The sequence below is a fragment of the Artemia sp. Qi Xiang Cuo genome, chromosome 9 (genome assembly GCF_049724085.1).
Source record: "Artemia sp. Qi Xiang Cuo chromosome 9, ASM4972408v1, whole genome shotgun sequence".
In the NCBI taxonomy this organism is placed as follows: Eukaryota; Metazoa; Arthropoda; class Branchiopoda; order Anostraca; family Artemiidae; genus Artemia; species Artemia sp. Qi Xiang Cuo.
Genome location: NC_142802.1, coordinates 26,972,181 through 26,992,077, shown reverse-complemented (window position 1 = coordinate 26,992,077; position 19,897 = coordinate 26,972,181). Strand labels below are relative to the sequence as shown.

General features: G+C 35.7%; 1 protein-coding gene across 1 annotated transcript in view; it reads left to right on the top strand.

The window, feature by feature from the left end:
• The window catches only part of LOC148948508 (glutamate--cysteine ligase-like), a 76,568-nt gene that overhangs the window by 21,189 nt on the left and 35,482 nt on the right, over nt 1–19,897 (top strand). Inside the window, exons 4-7 of the mRNA XM_089094950.1 lie at nt 2,384–2,569; nt 15,646–15,809; nt 17,450–17,604; nt 19,032–19,094. Of these exons, the coding sequence (XP_088951076.1) occupies nt 2,384–2,569; nt 15,646–15,809; nt 17,450–17,604; nt 19,032–19,094 (568 nt within the window). The remainder of the gene's footprint in view (nt 1–2,383; nt 2,570–15,645; nt 15,810–17,449; nt 17,605–19,031; nt 19,095–19,897) is intronic.

Sequence of the window (19,897 nt, the reverse complement as noted above, 5' to 3'; positions counted from 1 at the left end):
GCGGATCAGTTTGGGTAAATACAAATCGCTCCTTCACTGAAGAACTAAAATTTGCCCAAAACCGTGCCACTAAAGCAGTTTTTTGGCTTTTCCATCTATATTCAACCCGTGATTTGTACTCAGATTTTGGTATAGCTCCACTGGATCAAATCATACAAAAACTAAACATATAAGTTGCTTACTCAGCTTTACACAACAATCTTCCTCCTCAACTACTAACCTATTATAATGTTAATAATTCAGAAGCCCATTGTCTCTGTTCATCGAATAGAGCCATTATAATCCCTAAATGTGTTTCCAGTGCTGCCCAGCAATCTCCCATTTACAAATTTATTATGCAATGGAAAAAAATACCCTCCAGTGTTGAGCTAGCCAAAAGTTTCCGCACGCTGTATAATATTGTTATAAAACTTGACAATATAATTTATATTGTATTATATTTATATTTATCTTTCAATTCTTAACCTATTTGCTTTAATTACCCATGTTTTATTCTTCTTTCTTTTTTTCAGTGTCACTTTAATTTTTCTTTTTGGGTCCTTGACAAGTTTTCTTCTAGGATCTTTATTGTTATTGATGTTATGTTTTATTTTTATTCGAATAAATTGAATTGAATTGACTTACCACCCCTTCCTTCCAAAAAAGTTTCCTGGTGAAGCTTATGATGTCCCGCTCCAAATTTTCTGCCTCTATGCCGGTAGACATATGAATGTAACCTTTGGTGCTAAATAAAAACAGATTATCGCAATAAAAAGGGCTCTACCACCCCCAGCCCCCATAATATAGGCTTATACCAAAGATATTCCTGGGAACTAAGAGGAATTAAACGTAAATTTATGCCCCTCCCTCCTCTTCCCTAAAACTCATTTTATATTTTTCTGGAGGCTCAGTTAGAGGTAGAAAATTTTGCACTGCACTGTTTGAGGCATATGGCACCTTCCCCCACCTACAAGACGGCCGACCACCTCTCCTTCACAGCAATTGATGCACACTCATACATCATAGCATATGATTTTAAGAAACATCTAGCACATCAATCCAGTTAAACGAAGATTTCTTTAGAGTAAATGCCAGAAACATTTTATGGGATAAGAAGCCTGAATTCAGGCTTATTCTAAGAAGCCTGAATTCAGAAAACCCTTATTCAGGCTTATTCTAAATGAGGGGAGATAAAAAACAATCTTTAAACCCCCCCCTCCCCCCCCCCCCCAAACACACACATAAACAGCTTATATTCTTATCTGAAGGTTCATAAAGGTTTTAGCCAATTTGGATATTTAAATGCACTCATTTGTCAAAACCAATACTCCAAGGCATCTGTCACCTCCTCTGCTAAACTATGACTTTCCGCCCCTAATGTATAAGAGCTGATGTACCATTCTGCATCACGGAGCATAATTCTATCAAAAATTGAGCAAATAAACTTAGTTGAATTAAGTATTAAAATAAATATCTGTATTAACCATTTATCTTGTATGGAGTACATGACTTTTCAGGAACAAAAGCATCACTGTGTGGCATTACTTCCTTTGAAACTGTGAAGCTCAGTATATAGTTTTTTATACCTAAAATTCAATGGCTGTGTCAGAATTTTCAATGATAGACACTTGGTTCTTTCAACTTTTAATTTTCGTTCAAATGAGACCTCCCCAATCTTCTAGGTCTGTTGTTTCGACACGATCGCCTATGAAAAAAAAAAAACACAAATAAATACGCATCCGTGATCTTTCTTCTGAAAAAAAAATCCAACATTTTTGCACATATGAGCTTAAAAACTCTACATGAGGGTTCTCTACTATGACGAATTTGATGGTGTGACTTTTCTCAAACACACTTGCCTTTTTGGGGGCTTTCCCCCGTTTTTCACGATTAGGCATAATTTCATAAATTTGGCAAATTTTCTCAGACTCGTAGCTTTTGATGAGTAACATTGAACTTGCATAAATTTAACATACTTTGACTCAGCATAAAAGGCCAATTACTTGATATATTAATTTTTATTGAAATTCCTTTAAAGTTACCATTAATCGGAGTCATTTCTTACTTACAGTTCGTCACAACGAACTGCTTGATCAACTTGATAAAAGGCAGTCTTTCTACGAAAAGTAAACATTGGTTTTGATGCTTAAAACGATCTTAAATTATCTTATATAATATATCAAACTTAAACTCGATAGAAACTAAAGGGATTGCAGCAACCTTTTAGACATCAAAGTATAAGATAGTACTCTCTCTTTTGTCTCTTTAGCCCTACTTTATGTATTCTTTGGCTATAATTTAAACCATTAGAGTTGTTATGCTGGTACCCCGTAAAAGTGTACGGCTTTGGATCCCATATTTATGTCCTAAAATTCTTCAATGATTTATACTAATCTATTTTTAGGGAAGCACGATTCTTATGGCGTCCTGAGTATGGGGCTTACATGGTAGAAGGAACTCCAGGAAAACCTTATAGTGGAATACTTAAAGATCTTCTTACGGTCGAACCTTGCATGATTCAAAGAAGAAAAGAAATACAGAAATATCTCAAGTCCAATGAAATAGCTGTGACACTTACAAGCTATCCTAGGTAGACAAGCATATCGAGTGTTGCAGTCCTTTACAATTGGCTAAGTCTGTCTTTTACTTTAGTTTGCTTAGGATCCGTAAGACTGTAAACTTGTTTTTGATTAGTGGATTATTTGGATCTTTTTGATTATTTGATTGGTGGATCTTCTTACGGTCGAACCATGCATGATTCAAAGAAGAAAAGAAATACAGAAATATCTCAAGTCCAGTGAAATAGCTGTGACACTTACAAGTTATCCAAGGTAGACAAGCATATCTAGTGTTGCAGTCCTTAACCATTGGCTAAGTCTGTCTTTTACTCTAGTTTGCTTAGGATCCGTAAGATTGTAAACTTGTTTTTGATTGGTGGATTATTTGGATCTTTTTGATTGTTTGATTATTTGATTGGTGGATCTTCTTACGGTTGAACCTTGCATGATTCAAAGAAGAAAAGAAATACAGAAATATCTCAAGTCCAATGAGATAGCTATGACACTTACAAGTTATCAAGAAGGTAGGCAAGTATTACAAGTTACAAGAAGGTAGGCAAGCATATCGAGTGTTTTCAGTCCTTTACCATTGGCTAAGTCTGTCTTTTACTCTAGTTTACTTAGGATCTGTAAGACATTAAACTTGTTTTTGACTGGTGGATTATTTTTAGCTGACCAAATATAGACGCTTTGGATTCTTGCATTAAGTTGCTTAAGCTAAGGAATTACTATAAGACCATTATGATGCATGTCATTTAAGCAAGTAACGACAAAGACCACATTGCTTTTCCATCGAACAAACAACAAAAGATAGATATTACAATACAACAATGGGGAATATTTCGGTTCTATATTCAAGGACCTCAGCAAAACACACGTAAAAATAAAATTAGACCTACAATAAAATTGATCTTTAAAACTAAAATTGAAAACTAAAACAGTCCTAGAATCAGTACTTCAAGGAACCAGGAATGAAAAGAAAATAATACGAAACGAGGCAATTCATTCATTTGAATACAAATCATACCAAATCAAACATCAAACTAAACGTGCTCATGATTTATATTTACCTGAATTGCCTCGTTTCGTGTTGTTTTCTCTTCATTCCTGGTTCCTTGAAGGAATATTTTGGGACTGTTTTAAATTTTTAATTTTAGTTTTAATGCTCACATTTTATTGTAAGTTTTATTTTATGTGTATATAAAATCAAATCATTTATATCCGAAATAATCATTTAAGGTTGAAAATTTCAGTGTCTTATATTAATTCCCCGTTGTTTTACCTTTTGCTGTTTGTATTTAAGCCAGTTTCTTTCGTTCTTTTGTTAAGTTTTCATATGTTTCTTTTTCTCGTTTCAGAAAAAAGACACATTAGTAGGTATGCAAAAGAAATACTTTGACTTACATTTTGCATCTACTCACATTAAATTTCTTTCTTTTTACTGTCCAAAAGCCGTAGGAAATTATTTTGAATATTCTTTTTAAATCAAATAAATATTTGTTAGTATTTATCTGTTATTATCTTCTACTTTTTGAAAGTATTTGTATTGAAAAGTATTTAATTTTCTGTTTAAGTTCATCAAACAGTTCGTGGTAATGAACTGTGAGTAAGGAGCGATGCACCTCAATAGTAACCGATAGTCTAAAAATCAGAGTCTTGATAACAATAGATTCATCTAAAGAATCAGATTTTGAAGCTTGTTCCAAATATGTAAAATTTTTCAAATTTAGTGGCTCCCATCAAACATTACGAGCCTGAGAAAATTTGCCCATTTTTTGAAAAAGGTGGGAAACACCCCCGAAAACATCAAGTTAATAAGAAATACTCCATTAGATTCCGCGTACCAGAGAACCCTACAGTAGAGGTTTCAATCTCCTATGTACAAAAATGTGGAATTTTGCATTTTTTGCCAGAAGAAAGATCACGGATGCGTGTCCCTCGTATTGGCGAGGGGGCGACCCCCTCATATTCGTAATAATGTTAACGTCGTTATTTACTTTCAGTTGAAAAAACTTGTTTTTTTATATATTTTATGGGACTTGATCAGAGGAGATGTTACGTTAAGCATATTGATATTAAATGGTGTTTTGAAGTAGAGGTTGAAAAACACTGAACACTTTGGTTCATTATTCCGATATATAGAAAGTAAGCAACCAGCATGCCAACCCTATAAGCACCCCCGATGGTACCTTAACTCATGCTAATTGTAATTACCTTGATATTCTCGATTTTGCTGCCAATGTGAAGCCATCTAGTTCATCTAGAATCTATTATTATAATTAGCCAAATCAGAGGCAACGCTATAGGGCTGCCTATAGTAAAGAACCGTAAAGAGCCAATGTATTATAATATTTTTCCCCAGAGGCACTTCGTATGGAAGGACTGGTCGCATAAACTTCTGAGGTGGCTCATTCGGTTGAGAAATCGGAAGTTCTAGTGTCGTTTTTAAGAGTCAAAAGTAATGAGAGGCAACCAACCCCCCTCCGCGCGTAAATTTCCCAAAATGTATCTGAAAAAAATTGGAGATAGCCATTTTGTTTGAAATAGTCCAAAGATCAAATGGCTATGTCCCCAAGGTTGACAACACACCCGACCCCCCCTTCCACCAGTTCCCCAGGCAAGGACTGTAAGTTATGTAAGTTGCCCCTTGTTAACATGTTAGGTTTTTACAGAAGGGGTGGTCAGATAAACTTCAAAGCAGGCTCATTTGACTGGAAATTGAAAGCTCTAGCGCTATTTTAAGAGTCAAAAGTCAAAAGATTGGATGGCAACCAGCCCCTGCCCACGCCCTTTTCCCCCAAACACATCCAATCAAAATTTTGAGATAACCATTTTGTTCAAAATAGTCCATAGACCAGATAATTATGCCTCCAAGGCTGACGACCCCCCTCCAACCCATAGGGCAACGGTTGTAAGTAACACAAGTAGCCCATTGTTTAACATATTAGGTTTGTATTGGAAAAGGGCACATGTTTGATCTTAGGTCTCCAAAAAGGCCAAGGGTATTAAGATAAAAACTTTAAGAAAATGTCGAGAGGAATGCCGAACAGAATCAAAAACACTATCTGCTTCATGGCTGTGAAAAGGGACTATTAGCAATATCATAGGCAGCGCGCTAGCGCTGCTTAAGTATTGAACGATGTGGGCACAATGTGTTGCTTTTTGGTTCTCCATACCCAGGCACTTCGTATTGAAGGAGTTGTCGTAGAAGCTTCGAAAAGGGCTCATTCGATTGGAAATTGGAGTGGCTAGTGCCCTTTTAATAATCGAAAGTGATTGAAGGGCAACTAACCCCCCCCCACGCCCATCAGTCCCCCAAACAAATCCAATCAAAAATTTTGAGATAGCCATTTCGTTCAGCGTAGTTGATTTCCCGATAGAAAATATGTTTTTGAGGAGAACACTCCCCCACAAACCACAGGGCAAGGGTTTTAAGTTATGCCCTGGGGGCATATAAGGTTTATATAGAAGGCAATGTCGTAGAAACTTCAAAACAGACTCATTTGATTGGAAATTCAAAGGGCTAGTACCCTTTTCAATGGTCGAAAGTGATTGGAGGGCAACTAGCGCCCCCCCCCCACGCCCATCATTCCCCCAAATACATCCAATCAAAATTTTGAGATAGCCATTTCGTTCAGCGTAATTGATTTCCAGATAGGAAATTTGTTTTGAGGAGGAAACTCCCCCACAACCCTCAGGGCAAGTGTTTTAAGTTATGCCATGGGGGCATATAAGGTTTTTATAGAAGGCGTTGTCGTAGAAACTGCAAAACAGGCTCATTCGATTGGAAATTCAAAGGCCTAGTACCACTCACGCCCACTTTTTCCCCAAACACATCCAAGCAAAATTTTTAGATAACAATTTTATTCAACGTAGTTGAATAAAATGGCTCTACTGAGGACTGAGGGCTGTGATACTCCCGCAGAGCCCTCAGAGCAAGGGTTTTAAGTTATGCCCTGGGGGCATATAAGGTTTTTATAGAAGGCGTTGTCGTAGAAACTTCAAAACATGCTCATTCTAACGGAAATTCAAAGGGATAGTACCCCTTTGTATAGTCGAAAGTTTTTGGAGGAAAACTACCCCCACCCCACCCCCACGCTCATCATTCCCCCAAAAACATCGAATCAAAATTTTGAGATAGCCATTTTGTTCAGCGTAATTGATTTCCAGATAGAAGATATGTTTTTGAGGAGGACACTAACCCACAGCCCTCAGGGCAAGGGTCTTAAGTTATGCCCCGGGGGGCATATAAGGTTTTTATAGAAAGCGTTGTCTTAGAAAATTCAAAACAGGCTCATTCGATTTGAAATTCAAAGGACTAGTGCCCTTTTTAGCAATCGAAAGTGATTGGAGAGGCTATCTCAAAATCAAAATTTTGAGATAGCCATTTTTTCAGCATAGTTGATTTCCAGATAGAAAATATGTTTTGAGGAGAACACTCACCCACATCCCTCAAGGAAAGGGTTTTAAGTTATGCCCTGGGGGTATATAAGGTTTTTATGGAAGGTTTTTAAGGTTTTTAAGGGAAGGCGTTGTCGTAGAAACTTCAATAAAAGCTCATTCGATTGGAAATACAAACGGCTAGTACCCTCTTTAATAGTCGAAAGTGATTAGAGGGCAACTACCCCCCCCCACACCCGTCATTCCCCCAAACACATCCAATACAAATTTTTAGATAGCCATTTTGTTCAGCGTAGTTGATTTTTATAGAAGGTGTTGTCGTAGAAACTTCAAAAAAAGCTAATTCGATTGGAAATTCAAAAGGCTAATGCCCTTTTAAGGATCGAAAGTGATTGGATGGCAAATAGCCCCCCCCCCTCCCATACCCATCATTTCCCCAATCACATCCAATAAAAATTTTGAGATATCCTTTTTGTTCAGGGTAGTTGATTTCCAGATAGAAAATATGTTTTTGAGGAGGAAACTGCCCCCTATCCCTCAGGGCAAGGGTTTTAAGTTATGCCCTGGGGGCATATAAGGTTTTTATAGAAGGTGTTGTCGTAGAAACTTCAAAAAAAGCTAATTCGATTGGAAATTCAAAGGGATAATGCTCTTTTTAATGGTCGAAAGTGATTAGAGGGCAAATAGCCCCCCCCCTCCCATGCCCATCATACCCCCGAACACATCCAATAAAAAATTTGAGATAGCCATTTTGTTCAGCGTAGGTGATTTCCAGATAGAAGATATGTTTTTGAGGAGGACACTCCCCCACATCCCTCAGGGCAAGGGTTTTAATTTATGCCCTGGGGGCATATAAGGTTTTTATAGAAGGCGTTGTCGTAGAAAATTCCAAACAGGCTCATTCGTTTGGAAATTGAAAGGGCTAGTGCCCTTTTGCATAGTCGAAAGTGATTGGAGGGCAACTACCCCCACCCCACACCCATCATTCCCCCAAACACATCAAAAAAAATTTTTAGATAGCCATTATGTTCAGCGTAGTTGTTTTCCAGATAGAAGATATGTTTTTGAGGAGGGCACTCCCTCACAACCCTCAGGGCAAGGGTTTTAAGTTATGGCCTGGGGGCATATAAGGTTTTTAGAGAAGATGTTTTAGTATAAACTTCAAATCACGATCATTCATTTGGAAATTCAAAGGGCTAGTACCCTTTTTAATAGTCGAAAGTGATTGGAGGGCAACTAGCCCCCCCCCCACGCCCATCATTCCCCCAAATAAGTCGAGTCAAAATTTTGAAATAACTATTTTGTTCAGCGTACTTGATTTCCAGATAGGAAATATGTTTTTGAGGAGGACACTCCCTCACAACCTCAAACTTCAAAACAGGCTCATTCGATTGGAAATTCAAAGGGCTAATACCCTTTTTAGTAGTCGAAAGTGATTAGATGGCAACTAGCCCCCCCCCCACCCTTCATTCCCCCAAACACATCCAATCAAAATTTTGAGATAGCCATTTTGTTCAGCGTAGTTGATTTCCAGATAGAAAATATGTTTTGAGGAGGACACTCCCCCACACCCATCATTCTCCCAAACACATCCAATAAAAGTTTTGAGATAGCCATTTTGTTCAGCGTAGTTGATTTTCAGATAGAAATTATGTTTTTGAGGAGAACACTGTCCCACATCCCTAGGGGCAAGGGTTTTAAGTTATGCCCTGGGGGCATATAAGGTAATTCGGTGGGAAATTCTGAGGGCTAATGCCCTTTTTAACGGTCGAAAGTGATTGGAGGGCAAATAGCCCCTCCCTCCCCCTCCCACGCCCAACATTCCCCCAAACACATCCAATAAAATTTTGAGATAGCCATTTTGTTCAGCGTAGTTGATTTCCAGATAGAAAATATGTTTTTGAGGAGGATACTCCCCCACAGCCCTCAGGAAAAGGATTATAAGTTATGCCCTGGGGGCATATAAGGTTTTTATTGAAATCTTTGTCGTAAAGACTTCAAAAAAAGCTAATTCGATTTGAAATTCAAAGGACTAGTGCCCTTTTTAATAGTCGAAAGTGATTTGAGGGCAAATAACCCTCCTCTCACGCCCATCATTCCCCCAAAAACATCCAATAAAAATTTTGAGATAGCCATTTTGTTCAGCGTAGTTGATTTCCAGATAGAAAATATGTTTTTGAGGAAGAAACTCCACCACAACCCTCAGAGCAAGGGTTGTAAGTTATGCCCTGGGGGCATATAAAGTTTTTATTGAAATCTTTGTCGTAGAAACTTGAAAAGGGGCTCATTTGATTTGAAATGCAAAGGGCTAATACTCTTTTTAATAGTCGAAAGTGATTAGTGATATTTTTTGTTGTTGTTGTTTTTTTAACCAGGGCACTTCGTATCGAAGGAGTTGTCGTGGGAACTTCGAAAAGGGCTCATTCGATTAAAAATAAAAAGGACTGATGCCCTTTTTAATAGTTGAATGTAATTGCAGGGCAAGTAATCCCCCTCCCACACCCACCCTGCCATTTGCCCATTATGTTTAAAAACTAAATGTTACCGTAAGATTCAATTAAAATGCACTGTGATGATGTTAATTCCCAATAAGGCATCTCAGTAGTATCCCAAGAACGACTGAGGGTATTATTTTCAAACTTATGGGGCTACTTCTGCTCTTGAAATTTAACCCAATCAAAATAGCGTAAGTGCATCCAAACTATCAAAGAAAGTAAACAGATTTTTTCGCGAATGATATCAACTTTTCTATTTCAGGTCAACTAGAGGAGGTATGAAACTAAATTAAACAGCACTTTTTGTGTCCAGATTTATAAAAGGGTATACGACGTTAAAAATTGCTGAAAATTTTTCTCCAGCATACAAATAGCAGGCCAAACTATAAAGTTTTATAAAACGAAAAGATTTAAAGTATTATTTTGTTTTTCCTTGAAAAGACTATGTCAATATAAAACGAACAGAAATTAATTAAAAAAAACTTTTTCCACAAAATAAGTTTTTCAAAGAAAAGTAAAGAACTCTATTAAACAAAAAATGAGTAAAAATAAAATCAAATAATCTATCAAGCGTAAACTACCACAAATCAGCATCGATAAATAAATGAAACCCAAAACGAACAGAAATTACAATAAATAACCAAGTCAAACTCAAAACGAGCAAAAACTACCATGAGTAGGGCACAAGACCCATGTGCGTTCCCAATGCCAGAACATAATGTGTACTTAACTGAAAAAATATAAATGTTTTTACTTTTCTAACTTTAATAAATCAAATACTATTAACATTTTGATTAAATATCAGTATTGACTAGTATAATTTAAACTGACAATGCACATTCATTTGGCTTTCATTTGGCATATTCATTTGGCACATTCATTTGACAATGCAATTTGGCTTTTTTTATAAACTATGCAATTTGGATTTTTTAAGTGAAGGATTTATCATTAGGACAAGAGGGTTGTTTGATTCTGGGTGTGTTTTGAAAGGTGTATCTGCAATATTTCAAGAACGGCTGAGGATATTAAGTTTAAACTCTCAAGGCATGTTGAGGACGATGTTAAAAGCGGTCGTTGGGCAACCAGTCTCCTTTCGTTCGCTTTTTAGCTGCCCTCCCTCCAAATATATCTGATCAAAAGTTCAAAATTTCCATCTTGTTAAGAATAGTCAAAAAGTCAAATAACTATTCTTCCGGGAATGAAATACCCCAACAACCCCTGGGGCAAGTGTTTTAAGTTGTATAAGTTGCCCATTGCTTATATGCAAGGTTGCCTATTGGGAAAAGGGGGCAGAATTTATCCTGAATCTGCAAAAAGGCTAATAGTATCAAGGCAAAACTTTTAGAAAATGTTGAGCGGGAAGTCAAGAAAAATCAAAACATACTATATGCAGGAGGGTTGCCAAAAGGACACAGCAGCAATGTCTAATGAACGACAAAAAGTAAGTAGTATCCCCAGTCTGCTTTTAAACGGACCAATAGGGAAATTAACATAAGGAAACTAACATTGAGTTTCTAGAACATGCCCTGGCAAGATTCCCATCCCTGGCAAGATTCCTGCCCAGGCAAGATTCCTACGGGAGCCCTGTTTCTAGCTGGCAAGATTCCCACCCCTGGCCAAGTTCCCTTGACAGTCCCTTGCAAGATTCCCGTGAGAGCCCTGTTTCTAGGCAAGATTTCTAGGACATGCCTTCTGACGTCACAACATGCCCTGTTTCTGCAACATAGATAGGAAATTAACACAGGGAAATTGACATTGTTTATGTTATGTTGTTGTTTGATGGTTATGTTTTGTTGTTGTTTGATGGTAATGCCTGTTGTTTGTTGTTGGCTATGTTGTTTTGTGGTTATGTTTGTTGGTTAAGTTAGATGTGTGTTGGTTATGTTCATTGGTTATGTTATGTTTGTTGGTTTTGTTTGTTGTTGGTTATGTTTTTTGATGGTTATGTTTGTTGTTTGTTGATGGTTATGTTTGTTGTTTGTTGGTTGTATTTGTTGAATGTTGCTTGATCTTTATATTTGGTGGTTATGTTTGTTGATGGTTAATTTTTGTTGGATGTGAGTGCTGGCTGTTGGTTATGTTTGTTGGTTATGTTTGATGGTTATGTGGTTTGATGGTTATGATTGCTGGATGTTGGTTATGATTAATATTTGTTGGTTAAGTGGGTTATGTTTGCTGTTTGTTGGTTATGTTGGTATAATCACAGATACAACTTATTCTCCTCAATATATTTCACTATTGTATTTAAAGCAGCTTGAAGTCTATTTATATGCACTATATCAAGTTTCGCTGCAAAGCATAACTGCTCCTCTAATTTAAGTTTGCTCAATGATATCACATATCTTGCATACATATCATGCCATTCAAGGCTTAGTAGAGATACTCTTGTAATTTGTACTGCTACGTTTGGTATTCCCGCATTGTTATCATTGCTGCTACCAGCTCTACCATCAACCTCTAATGGTGCAAACATAGCACTCATTTTTGCTAATATAAATATCTTGTCAAATAATAGAGTATAAACAAAGTGTTCTCTTTCTGAGTTCGATTCTCTTACTATTATGAATTACATTGAAAATCACTCCTTACATTGAATCTGGTTGCTATGGATTGGTTGCTATGGTATTCATAGCTATGGTATTCTAGAAGTACTAGTCATGAATAAATTATATGCCATCAGTATCTATTGACGTGTTCTACTCCCTCAGGCTGTAAGCTCCGTATATCATTATGGTCCTAGTATAACCGGTTTGGAAGGTTTATATGCTCTACGCCCAGTATTGTATACACCTTTTACTCCGAATGTAACGTGTTTGGTAGGTTTTATACAATGTACGCCCAGTATTGTATACATCTTTTGCCCCGAATGTAACGTGTGTGGTAGTTTTTATACGATGTACATCCATCTGTACACCTTAAATGTCAATATAGGACACTACTCCTATTTCCCTTTTAGATGCCCCCTTTACACTCATAGAAATTTAAAAGGTCATTTTATTCAAAATCCTCACAATATCTAATATCTATTCCTCAGAGGACACCATGCCCCACACAGCCCCCGGGCAGTTGCGTAGCAGGCTCAACTCAAGACCAGGGCATAATATTTTTTAGCCTTCCCACCATCCATTCAAATCTGTATAATATTATATGTAAAATGTACTCACAAACTAATCAACAAAAACGTTGAACAAATAGTCTCAGGCTCAACCTAGCCTTTAAATTACAGACCAAAAAATGTAGCTGAGAAGAAAGACTAGATTTTGAACGATCAAGAATGCTTTTCATGAGAAATTTCATTTTCTGCGGAGATACCAACATCTCTAGCCAACTCCCCAGGCATTTTGTTGAATCAATATGCCATTTTCAAGAAGAGAATTTGCTTTTTCTATTACATCTTCACAGATCTTTTCGCAAAATTTTGGCTAATTAAGTTGTTAATGATTCAAGATCATAAAATGTTTCTCTAAAATTCATTCTAGGATCTTGTAATCTAAGCTGCACACGATCAATCCTAATTGAGATTTCATGCAAGAAATGACTGAAGTTATGATCCTAAGAGATAGTATATTTTGCAACAAAATTGAAGCTTCACTTCAGGTATCACTTGTAGTAGTAGTGTCTTCTGCTAATTTTTCCAATAGTTGTACTATATTCTCCAGCCCATCGCCGATAACGTTAACCGTTTGTATTCTGGCGTTCTATAGTGTTTCAGATTCACGTTTGATAGTATTTTAAAGCAGTTTTTTAATAATTCCCATCATATCGTTGAACATGAGAGAAAGAGATATGTGTTTTGAATTATTTCAGAATTTTTTACAACGACTGGATCCTGTTTAGCTGCAGTAGCTCCTACTAAGTTAAATGGTAATCACAATTTACAAATAATACTATATGATTTTTTCCCCATTATTCTTTACTGAGCGCCTGACGTGTGACCTGTCATCATGGCAGTATTATCGTATGGAGCTTCTGTGATGAATATTCTTCGAATATTCAAGTCAAACTTAAAACGAACAAAGAACTCTACAAGCATCCCCCTCTCCCATCTGTAAAAGTCTAAAACCTGTTGCATCATTTGCGCTTTCCTGAAAACGAACTATATTAAAAATATTTCTTTTGAATTTACAACTTTGAAAAATAAAAATTACAGTGAAATAAATCTTGAATTAATGACTTAAGATTAATACAATTATACATCAAATGTTCCATTTATTTTTATAAGTTCTTTCCAAGGACTATTCTAGACACATACAGTTTTCAATGAAATGCAAATGACGCAATAGGCTCTAGACTTTTACGGCTATGGGAGGGGGCAGTAGCAAAAGCCCTGTTTGTAAGTGATTTTTGTTTATTTAAAGTTTAACTTGAATATTCCATTTAGTTTTTGCTCGTTTTAAGATTTATTTCTTCGCTTATTTTACTGTACCTGTTATTTATAATTTTGCTATGATTGTTTATTTAATTTTTGTTCCTTTTAATTTAATGTATTCTTTATTTGTAATTTATCGTCGTTATGAGTCTGAATTATTATAGTAATTTATTTCTTTGGTCTTAATTTTGATATGGCTTTTTACTTTTCTTCGAAATGCTTCTTTTTCGGAAAGGTTCTTTAATTAATATCAATCAAAGCTCTATTGAACCTCAGCGGAAACGATGTTCCTCTCGGCTTTTGACCCTTGATAAGAACACTTGGGTTTCCTTAATTATTCTCAGGAATCCTAAAAAAAATACAAAATTTTGACATGAGCCTTTTGAAAAGCCAGTCTTATGTTCTAAACAAGCCCAAAATTACATATTTCCTACGACGCATACTTTCAGAAGCTAGGATTGTTTCGTTTTGTTTGTTAGTGTTATTGATTACGCTAGAAAAAAATATGGATGAATGATTTTGTCAAATATATTTTAATGAATAGGGCTATATGTTGCATCTTTTTCTTCAGAAAATAATGGTTTTTTTCTTCGAAAAAGCTTGCAAACTGAATACTGCTACCTCTACATATACCTGATTAGATAAGTCGATTGATAAACTCAGCTATAAATTTAAACAATAAAACCGAATCCGTCAATATATGCTTGCAACTCAGTATGACCGAGAATGCAGGGATCGTAGTAAAAGTCAGTATTACTAATAATACTTCGAACAGTTCACTGTAGCACCAAGCCACCTGTGGCCATCACAGCTACGCATGCTTCTCCTCCATCGCAATCTATTCAAAGCCTCCCTCTTTACACTTTCCCAGGAAGTGCTTTTTTCCCTTAAATATTTCCTTACGACATTTTCCCAACCACTTTTTGGCAATCTGTCATCCTTCAACTGCAAAACGTGTCCTAGATATCTCAACTTTTCTTTCATTATAGCCCAAGAAAGCGGGATCGAACCACATTTTTCTTACACCCTACTGTTTGAGATACGGTCAGTTAGTCGAATACCCAAAGCGATCCGTAGGCAATTTCTTTTGAAAACATCTAGCAAATCCTCATCCGTTTTCTGGAGCGTCCACACTTCAGAATCATACTTGACCACTATAATCATTGTATCTTACAATATTCTAATCCTGGTTCTCGGACTTATCTTCCCATTCTTTCAAACTGTCTTAACCCTGGAAAAACACCCTGAGCCTTGGCTATTCTATTTTCGACATTTTCACTACACCCACCTTTTCAAAGCTGTCTAATTGATCGATCTTTACGTCACCCAACATCACCTTTTCGTCTTTACTTATTCCTAGTCTTAGCGACTTAGTTTTCTTAACATGAATTTTTAAACCTGTTCTTGCACCATGAACTTGTAAAACTTCATGTAAGGTTCATTCATTTTGCCAGCTTGAAGTTTTGAATAATACAAAATGCAAACAACTAAGTGACCGTTAAAAAAAATAGTTACAAGTATAATATAGTTCCAAAATTCTATTTCGGTTATCAAGAAAACCCCCCAACTCAATCAGCTAAATTCAACTGCAATTCCAGAGGGGTTTCAATACATATATTAGCTGACATTTAACTAAGAATTCTTTAAATAAATATAGCTGTTACGTTGTGCTTCTAAGCCCAACTTATAGCACTTATGGGAAGTTTGGTGTACAAATTCCCTAATAACTTTGAGTATCTCTTTTTTTTATCTAGTTAAGACCTCTAAACTGATTTCTGTGCTTTAAAGTGCTTATGGGTTTGGGTATAGATGAAATGAAGGGTTAATTGTTACTATATTCTAGACTGGCATGCCCCTTCTTCTCGGAGCCACCTTTACCACAATCTTCGAGTAGTAAGTCAACTTTCTTTCCTGACATGGCAATCAACCACATATATCCCAGGTATCGGGCTATAACCTTTAACACGAGAGAAAGAAGAGGTGATGACTACCATATTAGAATACCAGGTGATTATTGTAACCTCCAGAATGGGCCTATCTCCTTTTCTGTTGTTATCAAATACAAACAAAACATACTTTTTCGATGCAACACTTAACTCCTTTTTTTGCATCAAAGTCTTTACTTTCAGGCGTGAGTGCGAGAAACATTAAAGATAGCTCTTATTATTTCCATTCAATAATTGTTCTAGTTACAAACAATTGATCCTCGCTAAAATCAGTCATTTGGTTCCAAGTCTGAATCACGTTGAGATCTAAAATTTGAGATGCAGCTTTCTAGTTCCGGCACCAAAGGCATTCAAAGGTAATTAAGATTGGGGCAGTTCTATAAATTCAGTATTCTAGGAAAATGAATAAAAACGTAAATGGCATGATATAGTGTTTACGCGCATATTAGGAATGGATTTCCCATATTAGGAATGCCCTAATCTGCCAGATTCTGCAATCAAGGGGTTAGTTCCGTAGTGAGGGGGATAGTTGCGTAATCAGAAGTTGAGTAAGAGCCTAGCATAAGAAACTTTAGAAGCGAGGCGAGAAGTTTGTGTGAATAGATATTTGTACATTTAAAGCTCAGAGATGAATCACCACATTAAGGAAATTTTTACTCATAATTCGTTTAAAGTTTTGGTATAATTTCATTTACTAAGAAAGTCATTTGATACGGGTTTTTCTGTCTTTCATCTTTTTTAGTTGAGAAGTTAGGACTTGACTGAACAAAAGCAAATAGCAATCATGTTTTTCTATATAGGAATTACCTATAGGAGCTAATTTGAATGATCCTACGCAGTTGTAGAGCTTATTTTGGCCGCACACTTCTGATGGTGACTTCTTTGCAGTCATAGACTGTATATGCCTCTGACCACGGTCACTAAGGCTACAGGTATGTTTCCCTGTTCTTGGTTCTTACTTATCTAATGACACACTGTTGTGATGAAAACAGCCAAAGTAGCTAGACAAAGTTGAAAAGATAGGTGGTATTAAACTTTCCAGCAATTTTATCGTAAAAATGATTAATTTGTACTTAATCATTTTTCTCGATTATTTACCTAACTATTGAAACTGCGGATGTAGGAGTCACCTATGTATAATTTCCGAATATACTGATGGAATTATGCGTAAAATAAAATAATAAGATTACGCTATTTATCTAAAACTGTTAATAATAAGAGTAATAATCTTAACCTAATTTTGTAAACTAATTATGTCATAATTATAGCCCGAGTTTTCAAATAAGATTGCAAATAAAGGAAACATTTAAAAGTTTTTAAAAGCTTCTCACAATCCCAATTCTAGAAAGCTGCGTAATGTTTTAGGCTATCCTGACCTTTGGGAGTTTGATCCCCTTTCCAAATTTTTTATTTCCTAGCTTTTTTGGGTTTTATTCCAGTTAGTAAGTTTACTAACAGACATTAAATAGCTAATAAATGAAAATTTTGCGATTTTCGGGCGTTTTACTGCAACTTTTTGTGATCTGTCTTTACTGTATTTAGCTAAAAGGAAAATATAAAAAAATAAATTGCGTGTTCAAGCGTGTATTGGGCAAAACTGCGTGTCTGCATATAAATATCATATTTCTCCCTATTTATTCACTTTTATTCTGTCACAAATAGTTCTGCTATTCTAACTAATTAAAATGAAATCATTTTCAGTAATGAAGGATGAGCTTACTCGGAACTCGATAACAGAGGTGTTTGAACTTGAGGAAGAAGAAGTAGAAGAGACAATAACTGAGAGTGTTCCTAACTTTGTCTGTTACGATTCAGTTGATGGTATGGGGTACTGTTGCTTACAGGTTACATTTCAGGTGAGCAAATACTAAAATACGACACCACAAAAGATAGTCACAAGCTCCAAATTTGTATTTTGGCACGAACTTATTTCAAAACACTTTGACTGGAACTCTTACGTCACAAACGGTCTTAAAAAATTTATAACTCTAGACTTATATCACCTATTATCTCTTCGCATCTTCACATATTCTTTTTTCACAAGTTTTTCTTATCATCTTTGTTTTATCATTTTTAATCAGTTTAGTCAGTTCAAGAACCGTCGGGGCTGGTAGTCTTCATAGTAGATGCTGAATTTAGTTAGTCCCATTATAGTCTAAATTCAAAATGCAAAGTTTATATTTTTAAGTTGCACAAAAATATATTGTATTTGTTTTTGTTTTTCGTTTCATCTTTTGCTTCCTCTATTTTAGCTTGTTTTGTAATTAGTTTTGTCGCTTAACATATCTTTCCTTTCTCGTATGATCAGTGTGGATTTTCAGACACTAATCTTTATTTCTATCCAGTCTTTTAGGACGTTCATTCTAATATACTCCTAATGTTTTATTTTTATGTATAAATTTTTGTGTTATCCTCTTTCTGATTCGGATTTTTACGGCATAGCCTACATAGCCCCTAGTATATCTTGAATACCTGATGTAACACTAGTCCTTTCCCCGGGTTAATCACGAGATTTTGTGCATCTATGTCACCATCAGTTGAAGGAATCATGAGATGGCTTTGATGGAATGACCCTCTAGCGAGACGGTCCATGATAGCTTTGAAGTGGGAAATCCATCCGTTTGCAATTATTCTCTCCCGGGAGTAATTTCCTTCATAAAGCGACCTCTGTGACTTTACTTTACAAACTCTTTAGATTCTGACATAGCCTATTTTTGCAACATTTATGACATATCTACATATCTTTTGCCACATTCTAGACAATATGTAATAACGCCTTAAGTGATATATTTTCTTGTTCTAAAACTCTTAAGAAGAGGAATTTTAAGAAAATGAATGAAATTAATCTCTCATTGTCCGACATCTCTTCATTTTACTGGCAAATTCTATGTCAATCCTATCTTTTCTGTTACGTTTCAAACATGTCTAAAAATAAAACAATTTCTCTGTTTAAAAATTGTTAATATGTTTTACAAACCAAAAGATCATCATACAAAAGAAAGTTTCTTATTTTATTTCCAAAAGTATAATGCTAATAGATATAAGAAAGTAATACAAATATCAATTCTTTCATTTCATTTCTCTCTTTACCTTTCTCTCCCTCCCCTTTTTCCTCAACCAAAATATTAAAAAAACAGCATTTCTTCTATCCAAACTAATGGGTGGGACCTGCAATCAAGTTTGCAATCATGTTCAACTGACACTAGACCAAATTCGAGCTTTATTTCCGTAGTAACAAAAGACGCTCTTGAAAATTAGCTTCAAAATTCACCTATTTTTGTAGGCTTTTGATATGGCCGAAGCAAGAACATTATATGATCAACTGGCTCCAATATGTCCAATTCTCGTAAGTTTTGTTTACCTTATAAATGTTTACATATGGTATTCCAGTTCATTCATATCCAGTACAAATCCTCAGTTTTCTTTTTTTAATATTGGGTACATGTGTATTATACCGACCACACCCAAGAAGTGAAATTAGGCTTATCCTAATGAAATTACCAAAATATGATGAAAATATAATACTTTATGTAACAAAACTAAAGAAACTACAACAGAAAATTATGGAACAGAAAACTATTTGCAATGGTTAAAAGCCTGGATAATAAGATTTTGTCATTTGAATTGAAATTGGATGATTTTGAACAAGAAAAAAGGTTGGACTGCTTAGTGATGAATTGAGTAAGCCAGAGGCCGGGAAATTGTCTTAATAAAGAAGTATCGGCTATCATTAAAGACAATATGCAGATCACTGGTTTTGAAGTCAATAATATTGTAAATATTTATCGATTTAGTTTGAATGACTCTAACGATCAATCTAAAGTGTCTCCAGTGCTAATACGCTTCAAAAATGTGGAATTAGCTCGAGTTGTTTTCAAAGAAAAGACTAGACTAGCAAAGAGTGGAATATTTTTATCAGAATCGCTAACAAAAAAGCGTCGTGAAATTTTAAATGCGGCAAGAGATGGCTTCGGTAAATTTAATGTATGGACTGACCGCGGGCAAATTTTGAACGAACCACCTGGTCAATCAATGATACGAAAGATTCGATCATTCGCAGATTGTGCTTAGATTTTATTTTTTTTTATTTTTATTTTTTTTTTTTTGTGCATGTATATTTTATTATTTAATGCCATATCTAAAATCGAT